Source organism: Schistocerca serialis, chromosome 7 (genome assembly GCF_023864345.2).
Source record: "Schistocerca serialis cubense isolate TAMUIC-IGC-003099 chromosome 7, iqSchSeri2.2, whole genome shotgun sequence".
Taxonomy (NCBI): Eukaryota; Metazoa; Arthropoda; class Insecta; order Orthoptera; family Acrididae; genus Schistocerca; species Schistocerca serialis.
This window is the reverse complement of record NC_064644.1, coordinates 246,775,956-246,789,439: the sequence shown is the minus strand read 5'-3', so window position 1 is coordinate 246,789,439 and position 13,484 is coordinate 246,775,956. Positions and strand designations below refer to the sequence as shown.

At 42.4% G+C, this 13,484-nt stretch overlaps 1 protein-coding gene across 1 annotated transcript in view; it reads right to left on the bottom strand.

Annotated features, from left to right (window-relative positions):
- Positions 1 to 1,753: 1,753 nt before the first annotated feature.
- Positions 1,754 to 13,484, bottom strand: part of LOC126412993 (putative inorganic phosphate cotransporter) — a 106,885-nt gene continuing 95,154 nt past the window's right edge. The window contains exons 7-8 of the mRNA XM_050082885.1: positions 9,039 to 9,280; positions 1,754 to 1,909 (exon numbers count right to left, since the gene is read on the bottom strand). Of these exons, the coding sequence (XP_049938842.1) occupies positions 1,754 to 1,909; positions 9,039 to 9,280 (398 nt within the window). The remainder of the gene's footprint in view (positions 1,910 to 9,038; positions 9,281 to 13,484) is intronic.

Genomic DNA, 13,484 nt, shown 5'->3' with positions numbered 1-13,484 from the left:
TTTTTTCAGATATTCGTACTGTTGGTTCATTATACGCGATTCAACGTCTGTTAAGTGACTGTTTTTGTTAAACGTAGGGCGTAGAGCTCAAATCTTGGAAGAATTAGTGTTCACAGGTCTGAAATTTATATAATGCTACGCATATTTCTTTTGCGATATGTAAGGGGCGATCAAAACGCTTCCGTTTGAGGGCGTTGGTGCAGCGTATACGCAACGTAGCACGACTCCGATGCCTTTATATACCCCTTGACACGTAAGCAAGGGATTAGTGTGTGCATTCATGACTTTCCGATATGCGTGCGATAAACGTGGAAACGTGAACTATTGCGACGTTATTAGTAAATGCGTACAGACAGGACCGACGAGATGTTGTTCTTTTCTTGGCTGCCGAAGGACAAACACTGGTGGACATCCATCGGAGAATGAAGGATGTGCATCGGACAGCATGTCTGTCGAAAACCACCCTTGCGGAATGGTGTGCCAAGTTCCGTGCTCGTCGTCATTCGATCTGGGATTGCTTATCTATTTCAAGGGACTTGGTGTCTCCAACTTTAGGGAACGGTACTGCGCAACGCTGGAGAAATTGCGGCTTACAATTAAGGCAAAATGTCTGGGAAAACGGCGACAAGAGCTGCTGTTGCTCCATGATAACGCACACATCCACATCGGAGTTTTGTAACACGGAAACGCTAACTCAAGTGGAAGACACTATCACCTGCCATAGAATCCTAATCACTCTCCATGCGATTATCGCGCCTTCGGTCCCTTTAAAAAGACTCTCAAGGGTTGACGATTCCTGCCGGACGATGATGCGCAGCAAGCAGTTATGGATTACTTCACGCAGTAGGAGGACAAGGGTTTCATCAAACACTTATCTTCAACCTGGTGCATGATTGCCTCAGGGTTCACGGCGGTTTTGCCTGATTGGCATACCGTTTCTGAACTATACGGCCTTCGAACGGAAATTTTTTGATCGCTCGTTTAGTTACACCACAGAACATCAAAGAAAAGGGAGTATCGTAGAGCTCACAAAAATATCTCACTAATTCCCAATAAGGTAATTCAGAACAATAAACACAAGGGTAACCCATTTTTCACGTGAGCATATAGGCGCAGGTAATTTCGTTTTATGTAGTGGAAGACTTATAACTCAGATTATGAATGATAGCAGAATTTTACGAGTGCTTCGTCCTTATTTATCAATTTTTACAGCATCGTATCGCAGTCTAGAAGGAACAGTGGTAATCGAACTATAAAGAGACTGGCTCAGCTACGATATTTGCAATGCAGAAGAGATTCTCATAGCTTTTCTTACAAGTATACTAAAAGAACATAATACTAGATTTTTAACAACAATTCACGAACATTTACTCTAGTATTAGAGAATATGTCGAAAGTACGGATGTGCCAATACCACAACAGTACATTTTTAAGCGTGCTCTTCTGTCACTGCTTGATACATTCATCTCGATCTGCGCACATCGCTGTTAACTTTTGCAGAAACAAAGCACTAATTTACAGAACCGTAACTGTTACAAAAGTAGTATTAATGACAAAGACTGATAAGAATGGTTGCTTTTCACGTGTACTAGATTAATATTCAGTCACTCAGCGACGACGACATCCTTTTGACGTCACTGAATTCCTCCTAACAAATGCATCTGGACAGAAGACAATTATTTTCATACAGGTTTCGGCGGCGTTTTGCTACCTCGTTTGAAGTACACAGCGTCAGCGTAATTCGGATTCATGTTTATGGGCCCGTCTTCTGTTTCCTCCTCTTCTCTCTGCGCTCTTCCCATTTAATTTCGTGATTGTCAACAGAACCAAAAATGAGGAACACGAAATACGGTATAAATGAAATTGTCATCGCCACGTAGAAGACGTATTTCCACTGCTGTACTGTTTCCTGTAAAAGAATTCCAAAGCAAGTGCTCTTTAATGCCTCTCGGTCAAACAAGATATTTCAGATAAATGTGCTAATCGCAACTGCCTAATCGCAATTGCGTAAGATAACTGCTACAATTAAACAGAACAAGTATCATCCAAAGCAACAGGCACTCAAAGAAAAGAGTGTGCAATAGGGAAACTTGTTACGGAAACGTCTGGAACAGTAAAGAATGTGGCATGGGTAATAAAATTAGAGTTAAACTTTTCCATGGTTGAAAATATGATACCTGCAGTTCTTGGTTGAGTTTTTCCTTATGATTTAGTTGCTCATCGTCTCCTGTTTCATTCAAATTGTTGACCCAACATTTCTTAGGCGTTCCACCAGATAATATTTTGCTTTCACTTTTATGTGTATGTAATATGGTATGATTTTGTACTTAAGACACAGTGTAGAATAATGAATGCTGTATGGGTTTCATCACTTTGATTTTTAGGCGTAAGAAAAACACAATGTTCCCCGTAGTTTCTCTTGATTTCACACATAACAACGTCTTCTCTGGGCCCGCAGTATACACAAGGTCAATTTTTTCTTTCAGTTGGTACAAGGTTAGCTGCAGATTGTGTTATTTGACTCGTCTTGATTATACTGATTCAGAAAGAGTCCGTTTCGGCGGAACTGTCATTTTCAAATGTTCATGTTGAGACTTTATAACTGTGCAGGGCGGCAGGTTCTTTGGCCTCCTCATACAATTATCAAGGGCCCTCAAACCAGCCTATCTTTCATTTCTGAAATATTAATCTGCATGCATTTCACTACACCATTACACTGTCACGCAAAGTAGGTAATCGAATGCTATGTACAAGCAGGTACATAATTGGGAGTAAGGTGCATGCATTTCCTTATTCTGCTCATTTCATCAGGAGACGAGAGGGAACTTTTGCTCTGTGAAGAGGCTAGCCGCTCACAATAGCACGAGGTGTGGGGGACATCCACTCATTGGGAACTGCGGACAGAGACCCGATTCTTGGCTGGCAGCTTTCTCTTTCGTTTCGGTGGAACCGCCATTTTCAAATGTTCATGTTGAGAGTTATAAGTATGCAAGGCGGCAGGTCCCCACGTCTCTTGATACACTTATTAAGAGCCAGCAAACCAGCCTTTCTTGCATTTCTAAAATTTCGGATCTCAGGGGCCAAGCTCGTATTTCTACAATGACTGGGGGCAGTTTTCTCGCTAAAGCCTCATGTACTGAGCAGGGATGTGCCAGCTTCGCGCCACAACTGTGCTGTTGTTAGGTATGTTTCAGAGAAATAATTGCTGAGCTCCATGGGATAGCTGACAGAACAGCGCCCCGCGTTGCGTCCCAGTTATCACATTCTTTTGATGCCTGTCACCAGGAACATACCTGCACAAAGCCCTAGCAGAGGCTATGATAGGCTACACGACTGTTACGTCAGCACACGTTTAAAGTCACCGTCGGGAATTGGTGGGAATGAACGGTATTGGCGCGTAGTTGACGGAGTACGGTAGTGGGAGTCTCGAAGAATTTCTTGTAAGGCCATAATTGACGAAAGCTTTGTTTATTGGCGATGATTGGCCGAGTTCTAGGAAAGCGGAGCGGTCTCTCTCTGGACGCGGGGCGGAAGAGAATTGGGAGCTGGTTCCTGGCGGCCACAGTAGCCGGTCACGTACTTTGCCACCCTCGTTCCAGAGTAATTCAAGTCGCAGTTTTAACTGTCCAGCCACATGGAAAAAAAGTTATTTCATTCGCAGTTTTAACTTGTCCAGCGACATGGAAAAACGCTTAGTTCTTTATTGCGCTCGCACTTCCGCTGTCTCCGAGGTAGAGCCCATCAGCAGATGGCAAAGCCAGCACAGCACGCCGCCTTGTGCCGTACTGTCGGCAACATACGCAGTTCCCTCCTGTAAGACTTCAGTTGATTTTTCGTCCGCCCAAAATTCGAAATGAGGTTTCATAGCGGTGAAACCTGTAGAACCACTTAGCCTCCTTAGATGATTTCGTGGTACTGCATCTGATTACCCACTTGTTTATCGACATTAACATTCTACCTCTTCTCTTTGACCTCTTTTCTCATGGGAGAAAAGCACACTAGATTTTTCGTAGTGTCGTTTGTACTAAGTTCTTGCAACACCTCTATCAAGTGAGGATTATTTACATATTTGGTTTAATTTAACATACATGTTTGTTACTTGTAGAAATTCTTGATCAATTTTGTGTTCTATTCAAATAAAGTAAATGTAATTGTAAAATTTTAGGACAACATTTTTCTGCTAAACAGTCATACTCACCATAATCCTTTCCCATAATCATTTTTGGAGGGGGAACTTTGATCAATTAATTTAATAAATAAAATATGAGAGAGGCTAGCCACCCCACGTAGGATTTATATCAGGGCCAACATAAGGTTGCGTTACACAACGTGCGCAGATTCAGTATAAACCCGCTTGGGTGTGATGTGTATAACATCGTGATTCTGCCCCCTGACTTGGGTATTATTTAAGGACCCCACGGTAGCAAACATGCGGCTAGTTTGCAGTTGTTATAGTATATTTACGTATATGTATTTTCTATGTAACAATACATCATACTGTACTTAAGTCTAGGTGCAATGACACCCCTAATGCATATTGGAGCGAGTTTAATAATATGTCGTTATTATATATCACACAGTTTGTTTTGTATTGGACATTTAGTGATTTTATACAGTACTTTCTGAATGTTGTTTGACCGTTTTCACTCATACGATGCTTCATATTTACAGAGAAATTATATAGAAGAAGTTCAAAAAATGGTTCAAATGGCTCTGAGCAGTATGGGACTTAACATCTGAGGTCATCAGTCCCCTAGAACTTAGAACTACTTAAACCTAACTAACCAAAGACATCACACACATCCATGCCCGAGGCAGGATTCGAACCTGCGACCGTAGTGGTCGCGCGGTTCCAGACTGTAGCGCCTTGAACCGCTCGGCCACACCGGCTGGCTGAAGAAGTTCAGGGACGGTCTTTGCGTTTCAGATACCGCAAATGTGAAGTTATGAAAAGTTTAAGATTATCTATTGTTTATTATTTGTTGCGTCATTTTTGTTCTTATTCTTTTTCTATTATTTCAAAAAAGTTTTCTAAGTAGTTTTTTTTATCTATATGTTCCTTAAGGATGTCGTTCGGATATTTTTTCGTATGTATGTAAATTTCCAGTTCTTCTAAGATGTTCATAGTATGACCTTTAGGAACTTTATGTAGAATTTTGCAGAAGAATTGAGAATTTTTTCTGCCTTAAGAATTTGGATTTTCCGATGTTAGTAATAATTTCATTGACAACTTTCACGGTTTCTTGTATGTTCTTTACATCTGATACCAAAGTTTCTTCCCGACTGTCCAATGCATTATTCTGTGCAGTCGTCGCAGGAAATTTTTTAAATGTTCGGATTACAAAATAATAGGTACCTCATTCTTGCCTGATCTTAATTTTGTTTGTGTGAAATGCAAATCATAAAGAAAAACTCAACCAAGAACTGTACGTAGCACATTTACAGTCAAGCAAAAGTGTAACACTATTAATTTATACTACAGCGTTCATACATAGATATGTTTGGCATACCAGTCGCAACCTATGCACAACATTCAAAAAGACATTTGACAAGTTAATCGAAAATCAGCACTATAAACGGAAACTAACGACTGAAATTGTATCACCACTAAAGTTCTACATGTGTGTAAAAAATCTTACCAATACAGAATTCGCAAATGAAATAAAATTACTCAATACAGGACTAAAATACAGCTTGAAACCAGAGTTTTACAGCACATTTGTAAAACAACTATACCTATAACAAAGCTAGCAACTGACATGGCAAATTTACCAGTACATGAGCAAAACAAGCTAACAGTAAAAGTAGCAAAAGTTAGAGAAACATAAATAAAAAATAGGAAAATCTACAACAAACAGATTTACATAACAAAATACTCTACTAAAGAAATAGTGAACTATTAACAGAAAATGCAATAGAAATGACATCAGACAAATCAGATAGTACAGTCATTATAAAAATAACGACTATATAGATAAAGCAATAATTTGTATCATCCTGCCATCACACAAATACAGCAAAAACCAACCAATAAATAAAATACACAAATTAAAAAGCAATTATGTAACGGAAAATTAGTCTTCAGTGACAGAACTGGAAAACGACCGACATGCAAACATAAAGTGCGGAGAAGTGGACGGGGAACATGACAAGCCAGTACAAGTGCAATCATAAGGGCAGTTAAATAAATAGAGAAACAAGAAACAGTCTATCATTATATCCATTATGGAATAGTAACACAACTGCTGTGATAAAATGTGCAATAACAGTGTTACTTGCCACAAAGACTAAATCCGTGCATACGGTATCATTCCAATTGCTATTCATTCCATGTTTCTCGAACTGATCTTCATTTTTCAGTACTTGAGCATTACGTTTTATCACGTGTAGTACAACACGAAGATAGCTCTGAATTTTCGTTTCGTCATAATGTTGCGTGGATTACTGAAAAGCTGACATAGGTGTGCAGTTCAAAGCAGTTATCAGCTGCTACTGGTATTCGCGTGCTCTAAGAAGATTCTCGGCGAGGTGTCTGGTGGGATTAGCCACGGCCTACTACAAAAATAAAGTTACTTAATGGAAGCCGTGGACTAGCTAAAGCAATAGAACTTGACTGATATCAACCAGAACTGACTGCTTTGTGCTCACTGCCGACTTCAGCCACGACATAGCTATTGATTTCTACCTCAACACGATGTCGAACTGCTGCTTGAGTGTTCAGGCCGAAGATTCTCATATTTCGTTTCTTGCCAACGATAACATGGCGGCCACGAAACGTCGCTTGAACGCAGTTTCCGATTCTACGGTTACACGACCCTATGACATACAGTGGATCAGATTTCTGGAGAACAAAATGAATTCTTCAAAAACTAGTGCAGTTTCGCTGTATCATTTCAAAACTCAAGAGAGATCCGAAAACTATCAGACTGGCCAGAAAACTGTTCAGTTAAGCTTTGTCTATACTTTCTGCTGACGTGCAAAACAGCGTGATGAAATGCAGCAATAACTGATAAAATATATACTGTACTATCCAAAGTTTTAAATATACTGAGGTGACAGAAAGTCATAGGCTAGCGATATACACATATACAGGTGCGTATCGGATACACAAGGCAAGAAACGGCAATGAATTCGTGGAGATGTCACTTGTACTCAAGTGATTCAAGTGAAAAAGTTTTCGACTCGATTATGACCGCACGACGGGAAAGTGTTAGAGTTAGACGCATGGGACATTCTATTTCGGAAATCGTTACGGAATTAAATATTCCGAGATCCACAGCGCCAAAAGTGTGCTGAGTATACCAACTTTCAGGCATCACCTCTCACCCCGGCAGACGCAATGTTCGACGGCCATCACTTAACGAACGAGAGCAGCGGTGTTTGCGTACAGCTGTCAGTGCTAACAGAAGAGCAACACTGCGGGAAACAGCCGCAGAAATCAATACGGGACGTGCAATGAACGTATCCCGTAGGAAAGTGCTGCGAAATTGGTCGTTAAAGGTCTATGGCCGCAGACGACCGACGTGAGTGCCCTTGCCAACAGCACGAAATTGCCTGCAGCGCCTCTGCTGGGCCAGTGACCATATCTGTCGGACCCTAGGCGACAGAAAAAACGACATCTGGTCAAATGAATCCCGATTTCAATTTGTAATTGCTGATGATAGGGATCGAGTGTGGCACAGACCTCGCGAAGCTATCGTCCGAAGTTGTCAACAATGCACTGTGGTTGTGCCTCCATAATGGTATGGGCTGTGTTTAGGTCATCGGTCTACAACTGTTCGCGACTGGATTGAAGAAAATTCCGGACAGTCAGAGCGAATGATTAGACACCCAGATCACTCGAAATGGAGCCGTTGGGAAATTTCTGGGGCATAATGGAGGGGTCAGCTCATGCACAAAATCCTGCGCCAGCAATACTTTCGCAATTATGTACAACTATACAGGCAGCATGGCTCAGTATTTCTGCAGGGGACTTCCAACGACTTGTTGAGTCCTTGCCACACAGAGTTTCCGCACTACGCCGGTCAAAAAGAGGTCCGGCAGGATATTAGGAGGCATCCCGTGACAAACGTCACCTCAGTGTAGTGTATGTCTATATCCTGTAATAATGAGCGATGAACAATCCAGATACCTATTAAACGATGCTAACATTGTTTGCTCAGACATGCCTCTGCTGGTGATAAAAATTATGAATGAATCAAGGAAGTAATGATATTAAATTGTCCAATCCCCTTTACTTCTGAATCTAAGACGAAAAACGTGTTTAAATTATTCACATATGGAATGATGTAATGCTTACCAGTATTTATGCTGTCTACCTCACAGAAACAAGTACCGCATTGCAAATGCCGCAGCAAAATTCTCTCAGCATAATATTTAATATTGAGTTTTGAGGAAGATCATCAGCATTTCTGAATACTACGCATAGACAACTTGAACACATATATGAGCAAGGCAACAAACTCGGATTTGGGGAGTAGTGTTACAAATATTCGTCAGTTTTCTGTAGATGCTCGGTAAGCATACGACTCACCCGAAACATTTCTGAATCACTAAGTTTTCAGTTGCCAATTGCAGCAACAAACCCACATGCGATATTGTAAAATTTCGTAGCTTATGCGAAGGCAGAAATTATTTCGCTTGTGTGACCGCCTTCTGGTGAAGTATTGCAATATTTTACTAACCTGATAGTTCCTTGCCTCAGACGCCGATACAGTAAGGCTACAGCCAGAAATAAATAAATAGTTCTTAATCACGTACAGACCGATAGTAACTTTTTGCCTGTCTACGACACGCCGGCCGATGCGAACGAATGGAATTCACAGGCAGGATGATGTGCTCTGCACAGAGACCAGAGTTCTTCATTGTGGTATTGTAGAGCTCAATGGACACATCACTATGTTAAATGTGACTGTGTCTATGAAAGCATAAGTGAAAAGTGGAAATAGCGATCGTTGAAACGTTATTTAACGTGTTTTTATTAGGTCCGTTTCTTGTCTCCCCGTCTGTTCAATACCAGGCACTTTGCAAGTACTTACCCGGCCTGATACAAAAGCGCTGGTGACTATCGGAGTGATGATCCCTGTGGAGTTGGCCAGAGTCAGAAAAAGACCAGCCGCGCTTCCGTAGGCGCGAGGGAACAGATAGATGTGGTTGAGGTAGGAGCCGCCGTAAATGGCGCAGCGGAACACCATGGTGAAGACGAACAGCGTGATGATGGCTGGCACGTCGCAGTCGATGAAGGTCAGCGCCAGGAAGCAGATCGCAGGCCCAAAACAAGCTGCCAACATTTCAAGAGCACGGTTGTAATCAAGTACACACTCATGTTATAACCCAATGCGATCGTCAACTTAAACTTAAATAATGCAAAGGACCATTAATCAGTCATTATGTTACATTTAATGAACTTAAGTGCGTTAGTCAAAAGTGATTAATTCAGAGCTAAATGTAATGAAATTAAATCCACTGTCTCACTCAAAAGCTATAGAGCTGTACTCATGTACTCGTTCTGCAACTTACTCAAACATGCAAGAACAAGGATCAAGAAAATTAATCAAACGTAATTTTCTGACGTGAAATACACACACATAAAAAAAAAATTGCGTCACCCAGAACTCCTGGAGATATACGTTGACTGTGGATATTATATCACAGACACAGTCCATTTGACTATTCTGAGATGTCACTAAACCCGCCCAAAGATGCAAATAACCATGCATGAGCAGCGCCTATTAGACGGAGGGGGTCCGACAGCCGTTCAGTTCCAGCCATTCCACCAGGAACGATGTACACGGTTCGTGTTGTCTGTAGTTCAGCCATGCCTAGACGGTCAATACCGCGGTTGCGTCGCGTGCGCATTGTTACTTTGTGCCAGGAAGGGTTCTCAACAAGAGAAGTACCCAAGCGTCTCGGAGTGAACCAAAGCGATGTAGTTCGGACATGGAGGAGATACAAAAAGACAGGAAATGTCGATGACACGCCTCGCTCAGGCCGCCCAAGGGCTACTACTGCAGTGGATGACCGCTACCTACGGATTACCGCTCGGAGGAACCCTGACAGCAACGCCACCATGTTGAATAATGCTTTTCGTTCAGCCACAGGGCGTCGTGTAACGACTCACACTGTGCGCAATAGGCTGCATGATGCGCAACTTCAATCCCGACGTCCATGGCGAGTTCCATCTTTGCAACTACGACACCATGCGGCGCGGTACAGATGGGCCCAACAACATGCCGAATGGACCGCTCGGGATTGGCATCACGTTCTCTTCAGCGATGAATGTCACATATGGCTTCAACCATACAATCGACGGAGACGTGTTTGAGGCAACTCGGTCAGACTGAACGCCTTAGAGACATTATCCAGCGAGTACAGCAAGATGGAGGTTCTCTGCTGGTGGTCATGGAAGGCGCGGTAACGGCTGTACGATACGTAAATGCTATCCTCCGACCGATAGTGCAACAATATCGCCAGCATATTGGCGAGGCATTCGTTTCATGGACGACAATTCGCGCCCCATCGTGCACCTCTTGTAATGACTTCCTTCGGGATAACGACATCGCTCGACTAAATTCGCCAGCTTGTTCTCCAACATGAACCCTATCGAACATGCCTGAGATAGATTGAAAAGGGCTGTTTATGGAAGGCGTGACCCACCAACCACTCTGAGGGATCTACGCCGAATCGCGGTTGAGGAGTGGGACAAACTGTATTAACAGTGCCTTGATGAACTTGTGGATAGTATACCATCTCGAATACAAGCATGCATCAATGCAAGATGACGTTCTACTGGGTATTAGAGGTTCCGGTGTGTACAGTAATCTAGACCACCACTTCTGAAGGTGTCACTATATGGTGGTACGACATGCAATGTGTGGTTTTCATGAGCAATAAAAAGGGCGGAAACGATGTTTATGTTGATCTCTATTCCAATTTTCTGTACAGGTTCCGGACCCTCGGAACCGATGTGATGCAAACTTTTTTTGATGTGTGTAGTTGCCACACGTTTATAACGCCAATGTTGCTGAGTAATAATTATGTATGCACCTAGAAATGCATTCACTTACTCAAACTGTAAATACACACCCACCTCACACAACCACGTCATAATAATTCCCTTTGATCACTTCTACATCGTGGTTGCGAGTAGTCTGCGATATTAGCGAACAAAGAAACATGGCTTTCAGAGCACGAAAAACCAGCCAAAGTTGCAAATTTTACTTTTTGTATTTACTCGATGATTATTTTCGGGCGGGAACCCACTTTAAAATCATGGTAACAATCAAAAATGCTGTTGCCGAAAACGCAAAAACCTTGTCAAAAAAGTGAAAACGAACAGTTTCATCGCATACAGGTGAGTTATCTGTATGCGCTGTAACTGTTCGTTTACACGTTTTCGACATGGCTTTTGCATTTTCGGAGATACCATCTACAGGGTGTTTCAAAAATGACCGGTATATTTGAAACGGCAATAAAAACTAAACGAGCAGCGATAGAAATACACCGTTTGTTGCAATATGCTTGGGACAACAGTACATTTTCAGGCAGACAAACTTTCGAAATTACAGTAGTTACAATTTTCAACAACAGATGGCGCTGCCGTCTGGGAATCTCTATAGTACGATATTTTCCACATATCCACCATGCGTAGCAATAATATGGCGTAGTCTCTGAATGAAATTACCCGAAACCTTTGACAACGTGTCTGGCGGAATGGCTTCACATGCAGATGAGATGTACTGCTTCAGCTGTTCAATTGTTTCTGGATTCTGGCGGTACACCTGGTCTTTCAAGTGTCCCCACAGAAAGAAGTCACAGGGGTTCATGTCTGGTGAATAGGGAGGCCAATCCACGCCGCCTCCTGTATGTTTCGGATAGCCCAAAGCAATCACACGATCATCGAAATATTCATTCAGGAAATTAAAGACGTCGGCCGTGCGATGTGGCCGGGCACCATCTTGCATAAACCACGAGGTGTTCGCAGTGTCGTCTAAGGCAGTTTGTACCGCCACAAATTCACGACGAATGTCCAGATAGCGTGATGCAGTAATCGTTTCGGATCTGAAAAATGGGCCAATGATTCCTTTGGAAGAAATGGCGGCCCAGACCAGTACTTTTTGAGGATGCAGGGACGATGGGACTGCAACATGCGGCTTTTCGGTTCCCCATATGCGCCAGTTCTGTTTATTGATGAAGCCGTCCAGGTAAAAATAAGCTTCGTCAGTAAACCAAATGCTGCCCACATGCATATCGCCGTCATCAATCCTGTGCACTATATCGTTAGCGAATGTCTCTCGTGCAGCAATGGTAGCGGCGCTGAGGGGTTGCCGCGTTTGAATTTTGTATGGATAGAGGTGTAAACTCTGGCGCATGAGACGATACGTGGACGTTGGCGTCATTTGGACCGCAGCTGCAACACGGCGAACGGAAACCCGAGGCCGCTGTTGGATCACCTGCTGCACTAGCTGCGCGTTGCCCTCTGTGGTTGCCGTACACGGTCGCCCTACCTTTCCAGCATGTTCATCCGTCACGTTCCCAGTCCGTTGAAATTTTTCAAACAGATCCTTTATTGTATCGCTTTTCGGTCCTTTGGTTACATTAAACCTCCGTTGAAAACTGCGTCTTGTTGCAACAACACTGTGTTCTAGGCGGTGGAATTCCAACACCAGAAAAATCCTCTGTTCTAAGGAATAAACCATGTTGTCTACAGCACACTTGCACGTTGTGAACAGCACACGCTTACAGCAGAAAGACGACGTACAGAATGGCGCACCCACAGACTGCGTTGTCTTCTATATCTTTCACATCACTTGCAGCGCCATCTGTTGTTGAAAATTGTAACTACTGTAATTTCGAAAGTTTGTCTGGCTGAAAATGTACTGTTGTCCCAAGCATATTGCAACAAACGGTGTATTTCTATCGCTGCTCGTTTAGTTTTTACTGCCGTTTCAAATATACCGGTCATTTTTGAAACACCCTGTATATGCACTGTAACTGCTCATTTAAGCAATTTTGACATGGTTATTCCACTATCGGAAACACCATTTTTGACTTTGTTACGATGATTTGAATATGGGTACGGGCCCAAAACTAGTCATCAAGTGAATAAAAATGTGAAATTTGCAACTTTGACTAGTTTTTGTTGATACTGATTAACGGAAGTTGGCGACCCACAATTATTCCAGCATGTTGGAAGTTCGTGAACGTGCCTTTGCCCATATAGACGTTGTGAGGCTTGTTGTGTTTCGTTGATCGTCGTTTACGGTCCCACTGTTTCTTTTTTATTCAATGCAGCCGTGCCATTGGCAAAAATTTTAGTGAAATGTGCAAGCAGACATCACGTCCACATTAACTCAATACTAAGAGGGGCGAGGGGGAGGTGTGCTTTGTGCCCAACTTTTATAAATATTTTAAAGTAGCTGTGTACTTTATATTTTAATATTTAAAAAACGTTTTTCTAATAAATTCATGTACCAGGTTCTATC